Source organism: Oncorhynchus nerka, linkage group LG19 (assembly GCF_034236695.1).
Source record: "Oncorhynchus nerka isolate Pitt River linkage group LG19, Oner_Uvic_2.0, whole genome shotgun sequence".
NCBI classification, from domain to species: Eukaryota; Metazoa; Chordata; class Actinopteri; order Salmoniformes; family Salmonidae; genus Oncorhynchus; species Oncorhynchus nerka.
The window spans coordinates 35,667,624-35,691,459 of NC_088414.1; the positions used below are offsets into that span (position 1 = coordinate 35,667,624).

At 43.0% G+C, this 23,836-nt stretch overlaps 1 protein-coding gene across 1 annotated transcript; it reads right to left on the reverse strand.

Moving 5' to 3' along the window:
• Window positions 1–974: 974 nt before the first annotated feature.
• LOC115101473 (serine/threonine-protein kinase 26-like) lies at window positions 975–23,823 on the reverse strand. The gene is made up of 11 exons (XM_029620982.2): window positions 23,350–23,823; window positions 20,752–20,982; window positions 5,744–5,800; window positions 5,553–5,661; window positions 2,626–2,783; window positions 2,099–2,284; window positions 1,851–1,999; window positions 1,603–1,699; window positions 1,461–1,523; window positions 1,237–1,370; window positions 975–1,088 (listed from the first exon to the last, which is right to left on the reverse strand). The coding sequence occupies exons 1-11, from the start codon at window positions 23,398–23,400 to the stop codon at window positions 1,073–1,075; spliced, it is 1,251 nt and encodes a 416-aa protein (XP_029476842.1). The 5' UTR covers window positions 23,401–23,823; the 3' UTR covers window positions 975–1,072.
• Window positions 23,824–23,836: the final 13 nt, after the last annotated feature.

Sequence of the window (23,836 nt, forward strand, 5' to 3'; positions counted from 1 at the left end):
AAACATTACACGTCCACAATACCGACATTGCCATTTTACTTGAGCACTCAAGTATTTTTTGGTAAGAGGGAGAGTATATTGTCTTTCAGACAGAAAAGTACCCCGTCTCCCTTGAGATCTAGTCTGAAACAGGGAAATAACTAGCAAGTATATTTAGAAAAAGCTCCACCCCCTTCAAAGTGTGTGCAGTGCATATTTCCTTCAGAAGCAGATCTCCGAAGGTTCCAATAGGATTGCCCCTTACAGAGCTAAGATCCCATAAGATAGATATGATTTGTATCTTTTGGAATGAGAGGGTGTGATACATTTTTGCGCAGCAAAGTCCTCCACCCATTTCCTATACAATCTTTCCCCAATGCCCAAACAAGTGACCCGTTTCCAAATGGTCACAAACAGAAGTTTTGTTTCTATGGACATTCACTGGTATGAGTCTTTCCTCAACCATGGCGTGCTCTCAGCAGAGAGGTACTGAACTCCTGTGGTTTGACTAGATATGCAGTTCTCCAAACAGCAGGTTTCTAAATGCTACAAGTGACATGAAGATGGTAAGCTAGACATCAGAAACAAGTGCAGTACACTGAACATCTAAAATATAGCTACTTAAACATTTTTAGTAGCAGTAAAAAATTAATTCAAAATTGAAACATCTTTAAGTAGCTATGTCTTATACTCAGCAGAAGATTGAGGTTGCAACCTTAGAGTTTTTTGTTGTCTCAGACTGAAAATATTACAAAACTAAAATACTATTGACTACCATAACAGTAACAGGCTCTGCTTTGGGCACTAGCTTGAGCCTACTTTTAAAGGGATTAAATAAAATAGAATAACAAAACATATTTCAACAAATATACATTTAAAAAATATCCTTTTGGTTATAAGATCAGTGAGTGTGCACAGCAGGAGTCCTCCCTCTTTCCCTGCATCCATTGGTCCTGGGGGAGCTGATCAGAGGAGAGGCATGGGGGATGATGGGAAAAGGAATGGGGGGATGATGGGAAAAGGCATAGAGGCTGATGATGCACTCTGGAGGCGTGGTCCTCATCAAGCGTCTAAACCTGCCCTCCACATGCCACTAACTGACAGACAATCTGATGGGAAAGTTCACAGGAAGAACACAGTTGAAGGCCAACTGCTCCAAGTTATAACATGTCATCTCCACAGCTTCCAACCACTCCTAGTCTATGGCACTATTCTACAATGGCCGTCCCCTAAACAGCCCCCCGTCCCCTAACTCACCTCTGGAACTTGTCGACGATGCGGTTGACCATCTTGTCTGTGACTCCGGGGCAGATGTCCTCAGCCAGGTGGATGCTTTTCTCCAAGTCCTCCATCACTCCCTTCATCTCTCCATCCCTGCGCTGCAGCTTCAGCTAGGAGGGGTGGAAACAGACAACAATAGAGGATTTACTCATCGTTACAACTTATAAAAGACTGTGGATGTAGAGTTCACCCTTCCCTACCTCAGTGAATACTGGGGCAATCAGCGTGGTCAAGCTGGTAGATTTCTTCAGGAGGTCTTGGTCCTGTCATCAAATGGTGAGCAGAGGTAAACATTAGACACACAACATTCTCCTCATACTCCTCCCACAGAGGCAAACTCACCGTTCCATTGGAAACCTTCTTAGGGTCTTTCTTCTTGCGAACTGTAGTAAAGGACCAGCCTGGCTGGGAGGAGTTGTTCTCCTTGTTACTAGACTCCCTGGAAACATACCGACAGAGACACACACACAGACAGACAGCAGGAAGGATCATCTACAGGTTGAATTTTATTCTAGTTCAGACAGGGTCTTCGATCACATTTCTACCAACTGTCAGTTAGTGATACATTGTTTAGAGCCTTCTCTACTCACGAGTCAGAGTCATCAGAGCTGGAGTCTCCATCACTGTGACCCTCGGCCTTCCAGCGTTTCAACCGGTCTATCAGCTCAGTGAGGTAGGACGTCCTCTTGGCATTCTTCACTATGAACTTGTGCTTCAGAAGCTCCTTAGCTGTTGGCCTCTATACAGAGGGACAATCAGCCCACAATTAAAGGCAGGCTTACCAAGAACAACCACTCAATAACGCAAAATGGGGTGGGAGCTGGGGCATTTTACTTACAAATGAAGGGTCTTTGTTGAGGCAGGAGTCTATAAAGTCTTTGAAGGTCTTGGAGAAATCTCCGCTGAGTGTGGGTGGGGTGTTCTTTGGTATGAGGAAGAGGACCCGCATAGGGTGCATGTCTGAGTTGGGAGGCTCACCCTTGGCCAGCTCAATGGCAGTGATGCCCAGAGACCAGATATCAGCCTGGAGGAGGGAGTGTGTGTTAGGTAGTCATTATGTGGGAGTAAGATTGCAGTATTTGGGCAACATCATTATGTTGTAGAGAAGTAAAGAGTTCAACTTAAGTGTCTTCCACTAAACACAAGCCCATTCTTCTCTCGTCCCCTGGATAAGCAGTTCCAGCCCCTCACGATGACCCCAATCTATTTCCCCTAATAGTATAACCAATAGTTAGCTTAGTGCATTATCAGTCCTTTATGAGCTTACAGCTGCGTTATGTCTCCAAATCCATGTCTGTATGAATCACTTATATCTGTAGGACACTATTTAGGAAGAAACTAAAGAGAGAACAGAAAGCTGGTAACCTTGTGGTCGTAGGCAGACTGTTGGATGACCTCGGGGGCCATCCAGAAGGGCGTTCCCACAAACGTCTCCCGCTTGATCTGGGTGTCTGTCAGCTGGCCCGCCACACCAAAGTCTGCCAGTTTCACCTCGCCACACTCTGACAGAAGAACGTTGGCCGCTACCAAAGCACACAGTCATGAGGTCAACAGAAATGACTGACATTAATGCACAAAAGGTGAGAGAACCTGATATATTAAAGCTGAGATCCAGGATTAGGTGAAACTGCACCACTGGTCGCCACAGGTGCATCTTATGGGTTTTTAAACTGGGCAGTTCGATTCTGAATCGTGGTGAAAAAAACAATTTGGACATTCTGCTGTTGTATTGTGCAATGATGTCTGATGGAAGGGCAGGCGGGGAGAAACATGTTCATTGTTTTAAACCTTTTTGGGATAGGGGGCAGCATTTTCACTTTTGGATGAATAGCGTGCCCAGAGTGAACTGCCTCCTACTCTGTCCCAGATGCTAATATATGCATATTATTATTAGTATTGAATAGAAAACACTCTGAAGTTTCTAAAACTGTTTGAATGATGTCTGAGTATAACAGATCTCATATGGTAGGCGAAACCCTGAGAAAAAAATCCAACCAGGAAGTGGGAAATCTGAGGTTTGTAGTTTTTCAACTCAGCCCCCATTGAAGATACAGGGTGATATTAGTTATGTTTCACTTCAAGGCTTCCACTGGTTTTCAACAGTATTTAGAACCTTTGAGGATTCTACTCTAAAGGAGGGGTTCATAAGAGCTCTTTGAGTGAGTGGTCTGGCAGAGAGCCACAGCCTCGGTCTGGCGCGCTCACGTGAAAGGTAGCTACGTTCCACTTCATTTGTACAGACAAAGGAATTGTCCGGTTGGAACATTAATGAAGTTATGTTAAAAACATCCTAAAGATTTATTCCATACTTAGTTTGGCATGTTTCTACAGGCTGTAAAGGAACTTCTCGTTCGGCGCGACCTGAACGTGCTTTTGGATTTGTATACCAAACGCCTTAACAAAAGAAGATATTTGGACATAACATTCTGCATTCTGATGAAGATCATCAAAGGTAAGTGAATATTTAAAATGCTATTTCTGAGTAATGTTGACTATCCAATATGGCGGGTATCTTTTTGGCTGCTTTGTTGTTTAAAGGCTGCACTCAGATTATTGCATGGTTTGCTTTCTCCGTAAAGTTTTTAAAAAATCTGACACAGCGGTTGCATTAACCTCTTCCTCCTACCCTCTACGTTTTTAACATTCTGTTAAAAATCACGCAACATTTCAGCGCCCTGCTACTCATGCCAGGAATATAGTATATGCATTTGCTTAGTCTGTGTGGATAGAAAACACTCAGACGTTTATAAAACTGGTTAAATCACTGCTGTGGCTTCACCAGAACGGCATTTACATCGAAAAGCACAGGAAAAACTGATCACTGAAAATGGGAAAATATATCCATGCGCTACTTGAACCCATTGATAAAGGTGAACCACAATTAATTGACTGAGGTTGCAGTACCTACAGCTTCCACACGGTGTCTAGAGTCTTGTCATTTCCCTTCGAGTTTTTTCTTGGTCAAACACATGCAGGGCACCGTATTTCCTCAGGTCTAGGACCGGATATTTTCGTTGAGTTTCTAGCCGGACATTTTTCCAGACGGACAGCTAATGATCTTTACATCGCCTCCTGATGAATTTTATCGCTTATTAACGTTTACTAATACCTAAAGTTGCATTACAAACGTATTTCAAGTGTTTTGTGAAAGTTTATCGTCGACTTTTGAATTTTAAAAATTACGTTACGTTTTGAAACTATGTTTTTTTCGTTTATCACACAGTCTACATATAACGATATCTAGGCTTTATATGGACCGATTTAATCGAAATAAAGACCCAAATAGTGTTTATGGGACATCTAGGAGTGCCAACAAAGAAGATGGTGAAAGGTAATGAATGTTTTCTATTTTATTGTGCGGTTTGTGTAACGCCGAAATGCTAATTATTTTGTTTATGTCCCCTGCGGGTCTTTTGCGGTGTTACATGCTATCAGATAATAGCTTCTCATGCTTTCGCTGAAAAGCATTTTAAAAATCTGACTTGTTGCCTGGATTCACAACGAGTGTAGCTTTAATTCGATACCCTGCATGTGTATTTTAATGAACGTTTGAGTTTTAACTAATACTATTAGCATTTAGCGTAGCGCATTTGCATTTCCAGAGCTCTAGTTGGGACGCAAGCGTCCCGAGTAGAAGCAAGAGGTTAAGAAGTTTATCTAAAGTTCCATGTATAATAGTCGTATCTTTATCAATGTTTATTATGAGTATTTCTGTAAATTGATGTGGCTCTCTGCAATATCCCTGCATGTTTTAGAACTACTGAACGTAACGCGCCAATATAAACTCAGATTTTTTAAATATAAATATGAACTTTATCAACAAAACATACATGTATTGTGTAACATGAAGTCCTATGAGTGTCATCTGATGAAGATCAAAGGTTAGTGATGAATTTTCTTTATTTCTGCTTTTTGTGACTCCTCTCTTTGGCTGGAAAAAATGGCTGTGTTTTTCTGTGACTTGGTGGTGACCTAATAATCGTTTGTGGTGGTTTCGCTGTAAATCCTTTTTGAAATTAGACACTTCGGCTGGATTAACGAGAATTTTATCTTTGAAATGGTGTAAAATGCTTGTATGCTTGAGGAATTTTAATTATGAGATTTTTGTTTTGAATTTGGCGCCCTGCACTTTCACTGGCTGTTGCGGGAGGGTTCCACAAGCGACAGTCCTAGACAGGTTAAGTAATGTCTGATGTTTCAATATGGAAAACGGACATGGCAGCTTTAACCCTGTACTACTGCAGCTCGCCTCTGTCCGAGATATCCTACATGCTGGACGTGACGACACGCACCTTTGATATCTCTGTGGATCTTCCTCTCGGAGTGGAGGTAGTCCAGGCCCTTCAAGATCTCCTTCAGCATGGTGGCAATCTGGAACTCATCAAAGGGCCCTGCTCGCAGCTACACACAAAACACAGTGAACACACCCAGTAGACAAATCCACCAACAGACATTGTTCATGTTGACATATAGTATCTCTTACCAGGTCCAGAGCTGAGCCACCACCAAGGTACTCCATAATGATCCATAGTTTACTGCCCTGTACAGAGAGAGAGACTCATTAGACATTCTAATACCAACCTCTTCTAGGGAATACACATGGCTGTAAACATGCAAGACATTCTGCATGGAACAACGTGGCTTAGGATGGTGTAGAGGTCTAGGCAGTAGCCTCTGGTACACAATGTACCGCTGCAGCGTGGGTTTGAATCCAGCCCACGCCATCTCCACCTCTCTATTCAATAAACATACAATTATTTAAAGGGACAAACCACCCACAGAAATAAAAATCATGAAACTGTCAATTTGGTGAAAGCCTATCAGTGGGTGAAATAAAAATGACCATGATATTTTTTATTTATTTAACCTTTATTTAACTAGGCATTAAGAAAACAAATTCTTATTTTCAATTGACGGCCTAGGAACAGTGGGTTAAGTGCCGACAGATTTTTACCTTGTCAGCTCGGGGTATCGATCTTGCAACCTTTCGGTTACTAGTCCAACGCTCTAACCACTAGGCTACCTGCCGCTAAGTGATCAGTCTGAAAATCAGGAAATTGTATAGGAACGTGTCATAACCATATGATTCTCATCACTGGGCATAGTGTTGTATCCAATATCACATTTCATAACGTTTAAAACAATTACCTTCACTTCAGATCGCCCTATTAGCCAATAACTTAGATGGTATGGGCACTGTCTAGAACACATCCACGCATTTACGACCTGACAAAATATATTTTGTTGAGATGTGCCCAATTATTCAACTCAGTTTCTCCTTCCAAGTACCATGTCTCAATGAGCCCTGTGTGTCTATGGGAAACATGGGAAAAGGGATGTAGTTGCCATAGCAACATGCTCTGGGCCAATGACTGTATATACATACACATGAAGCTCTGGGCAGACACAAACTGAAAGTTGAACTCTGAGATGACTCCTAAATTACTAGTGCAGTTTGTCTAGCTAGCTACTTCACATGCTGATGTTAACCATGGTATTGTGTGTAGCTACGTTACCTAGCCAGTCAGCCCAGAGAAAGCATTGCGGGTTTCGTAGTCGACTTGAGCTGCAACAGATTTTAATGTTGCTACCAACTTTGCTATAATAAAATAGTTCACCAAACTGGAAGTCTTCCGACTAGCTTGGAAAGACAGTACCGTTCAGTATCGAAGAGCCCTCACTGCTGCTCGATCATCCTATTTTTCCAACTTAATTGAGGAAAATAAGAACAATCCAAAATGTATTTTTGATACTGTCACAAAGCTAACTAAAAAGCAGCATTCCCCAAGAGAGGATGGCTTTCACTTCAGCAGTGATAAATTCATGTACTACTTTGACGAAAAGATCATCAGAAAGCAATTTACGGACTCCTCTTTAAATCTGCGTATTCCTCCAAAGCTCAGTTGTCCTGAGTCTGCACAACTCTGCCAGGACCTAGGATCAAGAGAGACACTCAAATGTTTTAGTACTATATCTCTTGACACAATGATGAAAATAATCATGGCCTCTAAACCTTCAAGCTACATACTGGACCCTATTCCGACTAAACTACTGAAAGAGCTGCTTCCTGTGCTTGGCCCTCCTATGTTGAACACAAACGGCTCCCTATACACTAAAAGTGGCAGTAATAAAGCCTCTCTTGAAAAAGCCAAACCTTGACCCAGAAAATATAAAAACTATTGGCCTATATTGAATCCCCCATTACTCTCAAAAATGTTAGAAAAGGCTGTTGCGCAGCAACTCACTGCCTTTCTGAAGACAATGTATACGAAATGCTTCAGTCTGGTTTTAGACCCCATCATAGCACTGAGACTGCACTTGTGAAGGTGGTAAATGACCTTTTAACGGCGTCAGACCGAGGCTCTGCATCTGTCCTCGTGCTCCTAGACCTTAGTGATGCCATCGATCACCACATTCTTTTGGAGAGATTGGAAACCCAAATTGGTCTACAAAGATAAGATATGGCCTGGTTTAGATCTTATCTGTCGGAAAGATATCAGTTTGTCTCTGAATGGTTTGTCCTCTAACAAATCGACTGTAAATTTCGGTGTTCCTCGAGGTTCCCGTTTCATTACATATTTTACCTCTTGGGGATGTCATTCGAAAACATAATGTTAACTTTCCCTGCTATGCGGATGACACACAGCTGTATATTTCGATGAAACATGGTGAAGCTCCAAAATTTCCCTCCCTGGAAGCCTGTGTTTCAGATATAAGGAAGAGGAAGGCGGCAAATGTTCTACTTTTAAACCAAGACAAAACAGATGCTTGTTTTAGTTCCCAAGAAACAAGCATATCTGCTGAATCTGACAATGAATCTTGATGGTTGTACAGTCGTCTCAAATAAAACTGAAGGACCTCGGCGTTACTCTGGACCCTGATCGCTCTTTTGACGAACAAATCAAGACTGTTTCAAGGACCACTTTTTCCCCATCTACGTAACATAGCAAAAATCAGAAATGTCAAAAAATGCTGCAGAAAAATGCACCCATGCTTTATTTTGTCACTTCTAGGTCAGACTAATGCAATGCTCTACTTTCCAGCTACCAGGATAAACCACTAAATAATCTTCAGTTAGTACTAAACACAGCTGCTAGAATCTTGACTAGAACCCCAAAATTGGATCATATTACTCCAGTGCTAGCCTCTACACTGGCTTCCTGTCAAGGCAAGGGCTGATTTCAAGGTTTTACTGCTAACCTACAAAGCATTACATGGGCTTGCTCCTACCCATCTTTCCGATTTGGTCCTGCGGTACATACCTACACGTACGCTACGGTCACAAGACGCAGGCCCCTTACTGTCCAAAGAATTTCTAAGCAAACAGCTGGAGGCAGGGCTTTCTCCTATATAGCTCAATTTTTATGGAATGGTCTGCCTATCCATGTGAGAGACGCAGACTCTGTCTCGACCCTTAACTTTTTATGGCTGCAGGGGCAGTATTGAGTAGCTTAGATGAAAAGGTGCCCATTGTAAACAGCCAGCTCCTCAGTGTCAGTTGCTAATATATGCATATTGTTATTAGTATTGGATAGAAAACACTAAAGTTTCCAAAACTGTCAAAATATTGTCTGCGAGTATAACAGAACTGATATTGCAGGCGAAACCCTGAGGAAAATCAAAACAGGAAGTGGCTTCTATTTTGAAAACTCCATGTTCCATAGCCTCCCTTTGCTGGATTTAAAGGGATATGAACCAGATTCCTTTTCCTATCGCTTCCTCAAGGTGTCATTCTTCAGACAGTTTCAGGCTTTTATTTGGAAAAATCAGCCAGAAAGAACATCGTGTCAAGTGGTCACATGAGTTTTGCTCACACAACAGAGTTTGGATAGGTATGGCTTTTCCCTCTCCTACTGTGAAAGACATTTGTGGTTGATATATCATCAATTATATATTTTAAAAAGAACCTGAGGATTGATTAAAAAAATAGTTGGACATGTTTCTGTGGACATTATGGAAACTATTTGGAATTTGTCTGCATTGTCGTGACCACTCTTTCATGTGGATTTCTGAACATAACATGCCAAACAAACTGAGGAATTTTGGATATAAAAATCATCTTTATGGAACAAAAAGAACATTTGTTGTGTAACTGGGAGTCTCGTGAGTGAAAACATCCGAAGATCAAAGGTAAACGATTAATTTGATTGCTTTACTGATTTTCGTGACCGAGCTACTTGATGCTAAGTGTACTTAATGTTTTGTTGAGCGATCGATAAACCTACACAAAAGCTTAGATTGCTTTCGCTGTGAAGCATAATTTCAAAATCTGACACGACAGGTGGATTAACAAAAGGCTAAGCTGTGTTCTCCTATATTGCACTTGTGATTTCATGAATATAAATATTTTTTGTCATATTTATTGAATGTAGCGCTATGCTATTTAGCGGTTGTTGATGACACTTATCCCGTTAGTGGGATAGCAGCCATAACAATTTAAGTCTTTATTGAAGACTCATCTCTTCAGTAGGTCCTATGATTGAGTGTAGTCTGGCCCAGGGGTGTAAAGGTGAATGGAAAGAAACTGGAGCAACGAACCACCCTTGCTGTCTCTGCCTGGCCGGTTCCTCTCTCTCCACTGAGATTCTCTGCCTCTAACCCTATTCCAAGGGCTGAGTCACTGGCTTATTGGTGCTCTTCCATGCCATCCCTAGGAGGGGTGCATCACTTGTGGGTTGAGTCACTGACGTGATCTTCCTGTCCGGGGGTTGGCGCCCCCCCTTGGGTTGTGCCGTGGGGGAGGAGATCTTTGTGGGCTATACTCAGCCATGTCTCAGGATAGTAAGTTGGTGGTTGAAGATATCCCTCAAGGGGCTGTACTTTGGCAAAGTGGGTGGAGTTATATACTGCCTGTTTGGCCCTGTCCGGGGGTACCGTCGGTCAGGGCCACAGTGTCTCCCGACCCCTCCGGTCTCAGCCTCCAGTATTTATGCTGCAGTAGTTTGTGTCGAGGGACTAGGGTCAGTCGGTTATATCTGGAGTATTTCTCCTGTCTCATCTGGTGTCCTGTGTGAATTTAAGTATGCTCGCTCTGTCTCGCTCGCTCTTGGAGGACATGAACACTAAGACCACACCTCAGGACTACCTGGCCTGATGACTAATTGCTGTCCCCAGTCCACCTGGTCATGCTGCTGCTCCAGTTTCAAACTGTTCTGCCTGTGGCTATGGAACCCTGAACTGTTCACCACACCTGCTGTTTTCAACTCTCTAGAGACAGCAGGAGCGGTAGAGTGTCTCTGAATGATCGGCTATGAAAAGCCAACGGACATTTACTCTTGAGATGCTGACCGGTTGCACCCTCGACAACCACTATGATGATTATTATTATTTGACCCTGCTCGTCATCTATGAACATTTGAACATCTTGGCCATGTTCTGTTATAATCTCCACCCAGCACAGCCATAAGAGGACTGGCCACCCCTCATAGCCTGGTTCCTCTAGGTTTCTTCCTAGGTTTTGGCCTTTCTAGGGAGTTTTTCCTAGCCACCGTGCTTCTACACCTTTATTGCTTGCCGTTTGGGGTTTTAGGCTGGGTTTCTTTACAGCACTTTTATATAAGCTGCCGTAAGAAGGGATTCATAAATAAATTGGATTGATTCAGTGTTATTTAACACCATTAAATCGTAGGAATTAGTGGTTTGGGGATGTTATTATTTATTCAGATTATTTTACGTGCAAATAGAAAAAAACCTGTGGCAACCACACCAATGCCCTCTACAGAAGCCCAGAAACACAGAGTCCCTGCCATGGAACTGATAAAAACCCCTCCCAAAAAGGAAGTTTGTTCTGAAGTGTCTGTCCTAAATCTGAAAGATCGGGAAACATTTGTTTATTTTGACATACATTTAACCCCATATGTTTTGCACCAGTCTCCGTATAAACAGTACCAATCAAATTTCAAATTTGGACAATTTTATTACTATTTTCTACATTGTAGAATAATAGTGAAGACATCAAAACTATGAAATAACACATATGGAATCATGTAGTAACCAAAAAGTGTTAAATTAAAATATTTTTTATCTTTGAGATTCTTCAAAGTAACCACCCTTTGCCTTGACTGCTTTGCACACTCTGCATTCTCTCAACCAGCTTCACCTGGAATGCTTTTCCAACAGTCTTGAAGGAGTTCACACAAGCACTTGTTGGCTGCTTCTCCTTCACTTGGCTTTTCCTTCACTCATCCAAAACCATCTCAATAAGGTTGAGGTCGGGTGATTGTGGAGGCCAAGTCATCTGATGCAGCACACAATCACTCTCTTTGGTCAAATAGCCCTTCCACAGCCTGAATGTGTGTTTTGGGTCATTGTCCTGTTGGGAAAAAAATGATAGCCCTGCTAAGCGAAAACCAGATGTGATGGCGTATCGCTGCAGAATGCTGTGGTACCCATGCTGGTTAAGTGTGCCTTCAATTCTAAATAAATCACTGACAGGGTCACCAACAAAGCACCCCCACACCACCTTCATGCTGCAGTAGGAACCACACATGCAGAGATCATCCATTCACCTACTCCGCGTCTCACAAAGACAACAGTTGGAGGACAGATTTCCACCAGTCCATTGCTCATGTTTCTTGGCCCAAGCAAGTCTTCTTATTGGTGTCCTTTAGTAGTGGTTTCTTTGCAGAAATTCGACCATGAAGGCCTGATTCACGCAGTCTCCTCTGAACAGTTGATGTTGAGATGTGTCTGTTACTTGAACTCAAGCATTTATTTGGGCTACAATTTCTGAGTCTGGTAACTGAATGAACGTATCCTCTGCAGCAGAGGTAACTCTGGGTCTGGTGGTCCTCATGAGAGCCAGTTTCATCATAAAACTTGGTTTTTGCGACTGCACCTGAAGAAATGTTCAAAGTTCTTGAAATTTTCCAGTTTGACTGACCATGTCTTAAAGTACTGATGTACTTTAATTTCTCTTTACTTATTTGAGCTGTTCTTGCCATAATATGGACTTGGTCTTTTACCAAATAGGGCTATCTTCTGTATACCACCCCTACCTTGTCACAACAACTGATTGGCTCTAACGCAAATTAACTTAAGGCACACCTGTTAATTAAAATGCATTCCAGGTGACTACCTCCTGAAGCTGGTTGAGAGAATGCCAAGAGTGCGCAAAGCTGTCAAGGCAAAGGGTGGCTACTTTGAAGAATCGCAAATATATTTTGATTTGTTTAACACTTTTGTGGTTACTACATGATTCCATGCGATATTTCATAGTTTTGATGTCTTCACTAATATTCTACAACTTAGAAAATAGTTTAAAAAAAGAAATACCCTGGAATGAGTAGGTGTTCATACTTTTGAATGGTACTGTACATTCTAAGTGATTTCAATTCTGATTGTTTTATACTGTTCAATTCAAACCCCCCCAAAAATTATTATTTTCTGCATTTCCTGCACTAATTTGAGAATTTCCACACAGGGTTGCATGATGTGGGTAAGGCCTAAGTCTTATTTTTAATCAAACACTGCCATCACGATTTGACTAGCGATTTAGAGCAACACACTTTGGTGAACTGTTGGAATCATGGAAATAGAATGATAAGTCAAATTCTATAGTTAGAGAATATAATAGTGGGCACTTTGAATACATTGTTTGACATGACAATGAATGAAAATTCCAGGGAAGAGTGTTGACAAGTGTTTTCTAGTGGACCCTATAATCTTTGGCTACATTGAGTGTTCTCTTAGCTACTTCATGTAGCTAAGATATTCATTCTTTGCGTATTCTTCAGATTTAGAAGATAGTGTTGCACAAACTGATTTGCTGATTTAAGTCTACACCATCACTGGTATTATAGGCTGTATAGCTAATTACTTTTGCTCTGACTCAGTACCTTTATTAGGTAGATAGCCAGCTAACTAGCGATTAGCATTAGAAGCTAACAAGATTTAGGCCCAACTTGCTAAGAAAATAAAAAATAGCAGATGTAAAAAAGAAAGTGTAATTAGTGGATTTATATTAAGCAAAAACAGGATAGTTTTCACCAACATTGTTGCATGTGCAGCATTGAGCATGCAGACTGAATGCAAGCATTTCATGGCCGAGGAACAACAAGAGCAGGTCTGTCTTGCCGAGATTAAGCTTGTGGTTGGCCTACATCCAAGCGGAGATATATGCCAGGCACGCAGCAATGCGTGTCAGTTAGGGGGGTGGGGTGGGAGTGGTTGACTGTCATCGGCACAACAATGATAGGAGAGACTATGTGAGGATATGATGGAACCGAGTAACTTGGTGTATAGAGAGAAGATGAGCCCTGGGGGAACACCAGTAGTGAGAGTACATGGTGCAGACACAGATCCTGTGAGTGTGTAGTGCAATCCAAGAGTGTGTAGTGCCCGAGACAACCAGCCCTGAGAGGGTGGAGCTGAGGATCTGATGGTTCACGGTGTCAAAGGAAGCGACTCCATCTAGGAGGATGAGAACAGAGGAGAGAGAGTCAGCTTTGGTGCGGAGAGCCTCTGTGACACAGAGAAGAGCCGTCTGTGTTGAATGACCCGTCTTGAAGCCTGACTGGTTAAGGTCAAGAAGCTCATTCTGAGAGAGATAACGATTAAATCAGGAAAGAAAATGAGATACAGGTCTATAGTTTTTTACGTCAGATGAGTCGAGTTGGGTTTCCGGAAGGGGGCGAGGGGATGCAGCCAGTGGTCAGGGATGAGTTAATGAGGAATGGGAAAAGGTCTCCTGAGATGGTCTGGAGAAGGCAGGAGGGGATCGAGCGGGCAGGTTGTCGGGCTGCAGACCTCACTAGACGCAATAATTCATCTGGAGAGCGAGGGGAGAAAGAGGTCAAGGTGTAGAGTAGTTCTGTGTGAGAGTGGGACCAGTGCAGATCTTGGTGGTAATAGAAAATATTCAAACTGGGTGAATGAGGAGCGGATGTCATCAACTTTTTAAAAGTGGTTGACAAAGTCGCCCGCAGAGGGAGGGAGGGAGAAGGTGGAACAGTATTTCCTAGGGTTAGATGCAGAAGCTTGACATTTAGATTGATAGAAGGTAGTTTCAGAAGCTGATACAGAGGAAGAAAAGGTAGAAAGGTGTGAAAGGATGATAGGCTTACAAAAGTTTTGTTTCCCTCCGTTTTCACTCAGCTGCCTGCAGTCCTGTTCTTTAAGCTTGCAATGAGTCATTCTGCCACAGTCCCGAGCTGGCTGGGAGGAAAGGGGACAGTGCGAGTGATAGGATGTGGAAAAGGAGGAGAGTAGGGTTGAAGAGGCAGAATGAGGAGACAGGAAGGAAATTAGGATTTAGCAGAAGGGAGAGATGATAGGACATAAGAGGAGAAAGTAGATTGTGACGGCGGATGACCATCTGGGTAGGGTTGAGTGGTTAGAGTTGGAGGAAAAGGAGACAGAAAAGGAAACAAAGTAGTGATCCAATATCTGGAGGGGGGTTGCAGTGAGATTAGTAGGCGAACAACCTCTAGCGTATTGCCTGCCTTGTGATTTGGAGGGGATTGGGAAAGGGGGAGGTCAAAAATAAATGAGTCGAAGGCAGACGTCGGGAGGTTGAAGTCGCTAAGTACAAAGAGCCTGGAACCGTTGTCAAGAATTTAGCTCATCAAGGTGTCAAGCTTACCTGGTGGGTGAGACGACAATGTTAAGCTTAAGTGGACAAGTTACAGTGGCAGTATGGAATTCAAATGAGGAGATGGACAGGTGAGAGGGAGAAATGAGTAGCCATGTACCACCACCGCAACAACCAGATGCTCTCGGACTGTGAGATAAAACATAGTCAGATGAAGAGTGGGGTGATCCATGTCTCCCATCAGGGCTAAAAAAGTCAATGGACCGAAGGGCAGCGTAGGCCGAGATGAACTCTGCGTTCTTTAGCGCAGATCGGCAGTTCCAAACGCTGCCAGAGACCCTTTATTCCACATGGGTTGTGTGCGGAGTACACTCAATTAGAAGGTTTACAGTCAAGGGGTGGGGAGTGTCTGTAAAGCCTACAGGGAGAGGAGTGAACTGGTATAGAAAACACACAGGTGTCAAAGCTGCAAAAGAGCAAAATGAGATCAGAAAATAACTAGCTAAGATAGTCAAGTGAGAGAGTGGTGTAGCGCCTTCCTCGCGTTCCTTCCTCAAACTACTCGGCAGAACCATCTTAGCTTTGCAGATGAGACCACCACTGACACGACTGGCGCTTACAGCTACCGCTGAGAAACCAGGGTAGACTGAAGTAGAGGAGAAGAAACCACTCCCCCTACAATACAGCCACTGATTACCAAAATAAGTCACAAATTGCCCTGCCCCTTGATCTTGATTCATTTGTCAACAATCTGCAATTCATGAGCAGTCAACAGTTCACACACAGAGTAGGCTACTGGGAAGACAGGCAGCACTTAAAGTAAATGGCCCTAGCTAGAAAAAAACCCAGTACTGAAGAACAGATACATATCACTCCTGGAGATATCAGGAGTCCTCTAGCTATAGAATGAAACACACCGGGGTGAGTCACATCTCGCTCTCCTAGAAATACAGGTATTGTAACATTTCAAGGCCCTGGTGTATTTAACCAGGGGTGAGTCACATCTCCCTCTTCTAGAAATACAGGTGTGGCGGTCTGTGTTGTTTAAGATTAGGGAGGACGGTTTACTTTTTGATGTGCATGGCCTTCTACTACAGTATGTTGGATGACTGTCATTCATTTTCCATACACCCAGCTCAATATAACATTGATAAGTTTAGGGTACTACATGAGTATCGAATTTCCCGACATCACCGTAATGCCCTCAAAAAAATATCAAAAAGTGTCTGTTATGCCCTGGGGCTGAATATAATAATTATAATTCTCTTCTCCCCGCTGCCAATCGCTGTGCTCCGAAGCACCACTCACATGGCTCTCTTAGATACCTCACTTCTTATTAGCCAATGCCAGTCACGTGATTGAGTTCTTCTCACAGGCATTGCAACTCCGAAGCAGGCGACAAGCGAAGCCAAAGCAGGCGACAGGCGACAAGCGAAGCCAAAGCAGGCGACAGGCGACAAGCGAAGCCGAAGCAGGCGACAAGCGAAGCCGAAGCAGGCGACAAGCGAAGCCGAAGCAGGCGACAAGCGAAGCCGAAGCAGGCGACAAGCGAAGCCGAAGCAGGCGTCAAGCGACGCCGAAGCAGGCGACAAGCGACGCCGAAGCAGGCGACAAGCGCAGGCGACAAGCGACGCCAAAGCAGGCGACAAGTGAAGCTAGACAATAGGGATATACTGTTATACTGATCAGCTTGGGACAGTTGTGGGATGTGATAGATCCCTATTTAATACAACCACTGTACATAACAAAATATATATATATTTTTTTTTTAAGGCTGATGCAGTTCAATCTTGGTTTCATCAGACCAGAGACTCTTGTTTCTCTGGGTCTGAGAGTCTTTAGGTGCCTTTTGACAAACTCCAAGCAGGCTGTCATGTGCCTTTTACTGAGGAGTGGCTTCCGTCTGGCCACTACCATAAAGGCCTAATTGGTGGAGTGCTGCAGAGATGGGAGAACCTTCCAGAAGGACAACCAGAGGAACTCTGGAGATCTGTCAGAGTGACCATCGGGTTCTTGGTCACGTCCCTGACCAAGGCCCTTCTCCCCAGATTGCTCAGTTTGGCCGGGCAGACAGTTCTAGAAAGAGCCTTAGTGGTTTCAAACTTCTTCCTTTTAAGAATGATGGAGGCCACTGTGTTCTTGGGGACCTGCAATGCTGCAGACATTTTTTGGTACCCTTCCTCAGATCTGTGCCTTGACCCAATCCTGTCTCTGAGCTCTACGGACAATTCCTTCGACCTCATGGCTTGGTTATTCCTCTGACATGCACGGTCAACGTTGGGACCTTATATAAACAGGCGCATGCCTCTCCAATCAATTGAAATTACCACAGGCGGACTCCAATCAAGCTGTAGAAACATCTCAAGGAAGATCAATGGAAAAAGGATGCACCGGAACTCAATTTCAAGTCAAGTTTTTTTATTTGCTTCTACACCTGCATTGCTTGCTGTTTGGGGGTTTAGGCTGGGTTTCTGTACAGCACTTTGAGATATCAGCTGATGTACAAAGGGCTATATAAATAAATTTGATTTATACATTTGCAAACATTTCTAAAAACCTGTTTTCGCTTTGTCATTATTGGGAATTGTGTGTAGATAGATAAAGGGAAACATTATTTCATCCATTTTAGAATAAGAGTAATGTAACAAATGTGGAAAAAGTGAAGGAATCTGAATACTTTCCGAATGCACTGTATGTAATTAAAAGTCTCCTTAAAGTCTGGCTCCATTTTCTGGTGCCTCCCTCACGGAAGCATCGGTCTGGACCTGACAGGCTATAGCCAACACAGGCTATCACCTACACTTCAACATGTAGGCTAATTATTTATGTACATTTACATATGCTTTTCTTAACAGAATAACTACTGTTTTTCAAATCAAATTAATTGGCTATTTTTTGTTCACTAGGGTATAGGGGGCAGAATTCAAAGTTTTGGATGAAAAGCATGCCCAAATTAAACTGCCTGCTACTCAGGCCCAGAAGATTGGATATGCATATAATTAGTAGATTTGGATAGAAAACACTAAAGTTTACAAAACTTAAAATAATGTCTGAGTATAACAGAACTGAGATGGCAGGCGAAAACCCGAGGAAAATCCAACTAGAAAGTACTATTATTTTGAGAGGCTGTTTTTCCATTGAAAGCCTGTCCACCATACAAAGACTTAGGACCCAGTTCACGAGCTCTATAGCTTCTTCTACATGTGGCCAGTCTTTAGGCATCGTTTCAGGCTTTTACTCTGAAAATGAGGGAGATACAGCACTTGCAATCAGGGGCCAGTGGAAATTTCCAGACATCAGCCATGCGCCTGATCGGGAACGTGTCTTTCTTTTTTCTCTTTTTCTATTGACGAAGCTTTTGTCCGGTTGAAATATTATTATTTATGACAAAAACAACCGGAGAATTGATTTTAAACATCGTTTGGCATGTTTCTACTAACTTTTATTGTACTTAAAAAAATAAAAACTTGGTGCACGCGCCTTGAGCATTCGGATTACTGGACAAAACGTGCAAACAAAAGGGAGGTTTTTGGTCATAAAAATGGACATTATCGAACAAAACAAACATTTATTGTCTAACAATGGAGACCTGGGAGTGCCACCAGATGAAGATCAAAGCTAAGTGATTAATTTTAATGCTATTTCTGACTTGTGAGCCCTCTCCTTGGCTGGAAAATGGCTGTATGGGTTTCTGTGGCTAGGTGCTGACCTAACAATCGCAAAGTGTGCTTTCGCAGTAAAGCCTTTTTGAAATCTGAGCGGTTGCATTAAGGAGAAGTTTATTTATTCGTATGTTTAACACTTGTATCATTTATCAATGTTTATGATGAGTATTTCTGAAATTTTATGTGGCTCTCTGCACTTTCACCGGATGGTTGTTTGACAATGCATTCCTGAACATTACGCGCCAATGTAAACTGAGGTTTTTGGATATAAATATGAACTTTATCGAACAAAACATACATGTATTGTGTAACATGAAGTCCTATGAGTGCCATCTGATGAAGATCAAAGGTTAGTGATTAATTTCATTGCTCTTTCTGACTTGTGAGCCCTCTCCTTGGCTGGAAAATGGCTGTGACTAGGTGCTGACCTAACATAATCGCACGGTGTGCTTTCGCAGAAAAGCCTTTTTGAAATCGGACACTGTGGTTGGATTTACAAGAAGTTTATCTATAAAATGGTGTACAGTACTTGTATGTTTGAGGAATTTTAATTATGGGATCTGTTGTTTTGAATTTGGCGCCCTGCAATTTCACTGGCTGTTGTCGAGGTGGGACGCTAGCACCCCACTTGTACCAGAGAGGTTAATGGCCTTGGTGCCCTAGCAGATGGGCACCTCCAGAAGGCCAAATCCCCTTGTCCCTAAAAAAAAAAAAAAACACAAAATGCCAGGCCTGCCTATACACACGAGGGTGCTATAACCTAGCCTACAAATTAATGTTAATAAAAATAGGGCCGAGACACAAATTGGAGTAATCAAGGTGACAGACATTGACACATTCAATACCACCTTGCACACTCTTGCCTGCATGTAGCAGATCTAGGAAGTAATCATTAGTCCAAACAAGTTTATTTTGGACAAATTCAGGTAAATCCATTCCAATTTCATTCCATTCAAGAAATGTTTTGCAACAGAATTGGTGGAATACACCCAAAGTTCACTTTCATAGCAGTTATACAAACATTGTCACATCTACCTGCTCTTCTCTCACATTCTTCCTTTGCACAACAGCTGTCTGTGACCAGGCGAACAAACATCTATAAGCCAAACCTTCATACCATAACCGCTACACAGCCTACATCGTCACCGTCATAGTCAAAATAGCTACTAGAACTAACAAGTTAGTAAAGGAAGGGCTCCTTTGGCGAGGTGTTCAAGGGCATCGACAACCGCATAAGCTCCAATCCATGTGTACAATCACGCCGTAGTGTACAACAAGCAGTTACATAGGCGGGCCCTGGTGGCAATACATTTATAAATCCGAAAGCTTCCATGGACTTAAGGATTTGGAAAAGTTGGTGTTGGATAACATCAGCCAGCTAGCTAACAAATATCATTCCTCTGAGTCAGGTTGTTGTATAGGCTAAATTAGCTGCATTAGCTAGCACAGTGTGAAAATGAAACTCCTGCTGCTCCTCAATTTAAGTAATTTGTTAACGGTTCAACTTTTGTCCCGCTCTCTCCGAGTCTACTACTCACCACATGTTATGCACTGCAGTGCTACAGTAGCTAGGTGGAGCTTATGCTTTCAGTACTAGATCCATTCTCTGATCCTTTGATTGGAAGGACAACATGTCAGTTCATGCTGCAAGAGCTCTGATAGGTTGGAGGACGTCCACCGGAAGTTGTCATAATTAATGTGTAAGTCTATGGAAGGGGATGAGAACCATGAGCCTCCTAGGTTTTATATTGAAGTGTATGTACCCAGAGGAGGATGTAAAATAGCTGTCGTCCAGATACACCATTGCGCTAACCTACAGAGTGCTGTTGAGGATACGGTAGACCATTGTACAACAGTGTTTTAAAACAGTTATTTGGTGACAATATATTTAGAATAGTTTTATATAAAAAAATATTTTTATGAAAGCCTCCACTGAGTTACTGTAACATTTCAAGGCCCTGGTGTATTTAACCAGGGGTAAGTCACATCTGCCTCTTCTAGAAATACACGTATTGTAAAATAGTAAAAGAGGGTTCTTCTGATAAGTGACACTGTATTTCTATGGTACAGACTGATCCATTATCATTTTGAAGGAACAGGCGTTAACATCTCCTGTTGAATTGTAGCTGATTTACACTCCCAGCTGTGAGTGTAATATTGCCCGAGGTCTCCAAGTATGATGTAACATTCCACCAAGCAACAGCAAGCTGTATGCTAGAGTGTGGGGCCTACGCTTTGTTAGATGCTTGTGTTCAGGCATTTGTCAATCAATTCCTAGTAAGCAGTGTGTGTTACCTTGAGGTAGGAGCCGTAGTACTTGGTGACGTAGGGGCTGTCACACTGGCTGAGCACGGTGATCTCCTGCTGGATGTCCTCCATCTCATCCTCAGCTTCTTCCAGGTCTATGGTCTTGATGGCCACCACTTTCTGGGTGCGGTTGTCGATGCCCTTGAACACCTCGCCAAAGGAGCCCTTCCCAATACGCTCCAGCTTGGTGAACAGCTCCTCAGGGTCCGTCCGGCTGTTCTGAAGGTCGAGAGACGAAGACATACAAGTTATGTAGCTAGTTTATACTGTTGGATCAGGTAAAAAAAAAAAAAAAAAACATTGATAGGCCATTGCATAAAACTGATGATCAACTATTTAATTTTAAAAAACACCCAATTAGGAAAATCCATATAAATCTGCACTGTTGCTGCAATGTAGCCCATCCCTAAATATCCACAAGCATGTTTGCAAAAGGAAGTTGGAGGATCCAAATAAATGACACACTTTCTTCTCTGTTAAGCTTATTATAAAAACTTTCCTCGTTCAAAATGTGGGACATTTCAAATTCAGCAAAGTTGAGAGAGTGCTGCCTTGAGAACACTGGGAAGCAGACGTGTTTTGATATCATCATGACCCCTCTGCCTCACCTGACACAGGAAGAATGAGGTTCCAGTTCCAGAAGGCATAGAGAGTGGTGTATAGAGAGTGGAAGAAATCAGAGGCATCAGCCCTGATCTCGCCCTGCCCTGACTATTAATAGCACAGAGGCAGGGCTAGAGGACTTCCTTGTCTTTCAACACCTTTGGATGTGTGGTGCTCCAGCACTACCTAGAATGGCACCAGTGTCCGTGTCTGGGTGAGCAGAGCCCGGCTCATGGCGTCACAGAGGGCCAGAGCAGCGATAGGAGGCTGTATCCTGCCTGCCCCCTTGTCTCACGCATGGACCTTTTTTATATTGAAAACTAAAAGCTGAAGAGAATAGGCCCCTATGCACATTGTGGAGAGAATATGCAGCATACTAAACATTTAGCCTAACATACACACACACACGGGCACAAACAGTCCTAACGGGCCGTTTCAATATTCCTGCACTGTTGACAACTAGCCTAGCTCCACCTCAGGAGTTACCCACAGGAAGCCAGGGTGATGACAAGAGGGTAAGGAATACTTCATCTCAGGCCACACCCTCTACAAGCTTACAGAACAACACTTCAACATGACCAATGCTACTGGTCATAGTTGGCAGTATCATACCAGTTTCACAAGACATTAAGGCTTGCGGCCTGATTTAGCGTCAGACTTTGGACTCCAGGTAGGCCTAATGACCAGGCTACATAAGAAAACAACAGGAAATCATAAGGGAGGGGAGCTGCTGATCTCCCTGGAGAGAGACAGTTGGATAGGAATGAATTTGTTGGTGTGGGGGCTGTGCTTTGGCAAAGTTGGCAGGGTTATATCCTGCCTGGTTGGCCCTGTCCGGGGGTATCGTCACAGGGCCACAGTGTGCCCTGACCCCTGTCTCCGCCTCCAGTATCTATGCTGCAATAGTCTATGTGCAGGGGGTCTAGGGTCAGTCTGTCCTACCTGGTGAATTTTAATATGCTCCCTCTAATTCTCCCATCTCTCTCCCCTCCCAGAGAACCTGAGCCCTAGGGCCATGCCTCAGGACTACCTGGCCTTCCCTGTCCCACCTGGTCCTGTTGCTGCTCCAGTTTAAACTGTTTAGCCATTGGCTATGGAACCCTGACATGCTGCTGCTCCAGTTTAAACTGTTTAGCCATTGGCTATGGAACCCTGACATGCTGCTGCTCCAGTTTCAACTGTAGTCTTATAGCTCCACACACACACACACACACACACACAGGTTCTCATGGAGCAATCTTCCCTCTGATGTTCACATCAATGACAGACGGGCCCCAATAATATCGCGTTGACGTTATTGCACTGAAAGGTTCTCACCCATGTCAGATTACAGGCTGTAAATGAAAAGCAGCAGTTGTAGCTAGTGGCTTCGGCCTATTTCAAGTCACAAATCTAGGGAACGGTGACCTTATGGCCGCCTAAACAATGACATGCATAGCTACATTTGCCAAGGCAAGGAATACACAAAATATAATTTCAGATGTGAACACCTGTGCCTTTATGAAACGTCACCTACCAATTAGCCAACTAACCTTTCCTTGATTGCTAAGATGACCAACGCCACCCTCAAAATATATAGCTAAAGACCTCTGGTGCTTCTTCTCCAGACAACTAACGTTAGCTAGATAGTAAACAAGGCAAGCAGATAGTCCACGCGAGCTAAGTTAACGTTAGGTCATTTAGCTCACCTGTTACACAATGTCAGACATTTGTCATTCCTTCCACTGAACTGTCGTTGAATACCTGCGGTCGCGAGTGCTAATAAAAAGGTAGCAAGCCGACGTTGATTTGTTAGTATCATAATGCCCCTCAAAAACGATCTAGCAATCCAACCACTGAGACAGCTAGTTACAAAATGTAACGTTAGTTCTAAAGTTACACACCATCTAACTAGCAACGCCTTGAACGTTAGCTAACTAGCTTCACAGCTAGCAAGCTAGCTAAATGGTTTCGTTGTAAAAAAAGTTGGAGGCCTCCACTTACCTGCATCCCAGGCACTTGCACCGCACCCGGTGACTGGGCCATCTTCCGCATCCAAAGGAACAGAAAGCCACCCAATTAAATAATAGTTTTAGCTAGCTAGACTAGCTAGTTAACGTAGTTTGTTTTTTGTTATTCGCTAGTTAAGACGTAGCAACCTTTTTTCCTTTGGAAAAACAACGTAACCTCAGATAGGAGCTAGTTACCAGTATCTTGCCTTAGCTAGCGAGCTAGCTGCTATTAAGTCGTCGTAGCTAGCTACTTCAAAACAACAGGCGACTATTTCGTTCCATGATAATAATCGATCTATATGTTAAAAATATATAATTAATAGTTGTAAAGCAATGTCTTAGATGTTACGACAGCCTATTCATCTGTGGATTTAGCGAGTACAAACGCACTCCCAAAGGCAGAGCAGTCGACGACTTGTCAGAGTCAGACCTGCGTTGATGTGGCTGGCTGAAGTTATCAGCAGTTGGGTGGAGCCGAA

Bases quoted from the DNA above. Each gene is read 5' to 3' on its own strand.
- LOC115101473 (XM_029620982.2), bottom strand. From the start codon at position 23,400: ATGCGGAAGATGGCCCAGTCACCGGGTGCGGTGCAAGTGCCTGGGATG. The intron at 5,801-20,751 runs GTAACACACACT...CTCTCTGTACAG, and splicing joins ACTACGGCTCCTACCTCAAG to GGCAGTAAACTATGGATCAT. The intron at 1,524-1,602 runs GTGAGTTTGCCT...ATTTGATGACAG, and splicing joins AGAAGGTTTCCAATGGAACG to GACCAAGACCTCCTGAAGAA.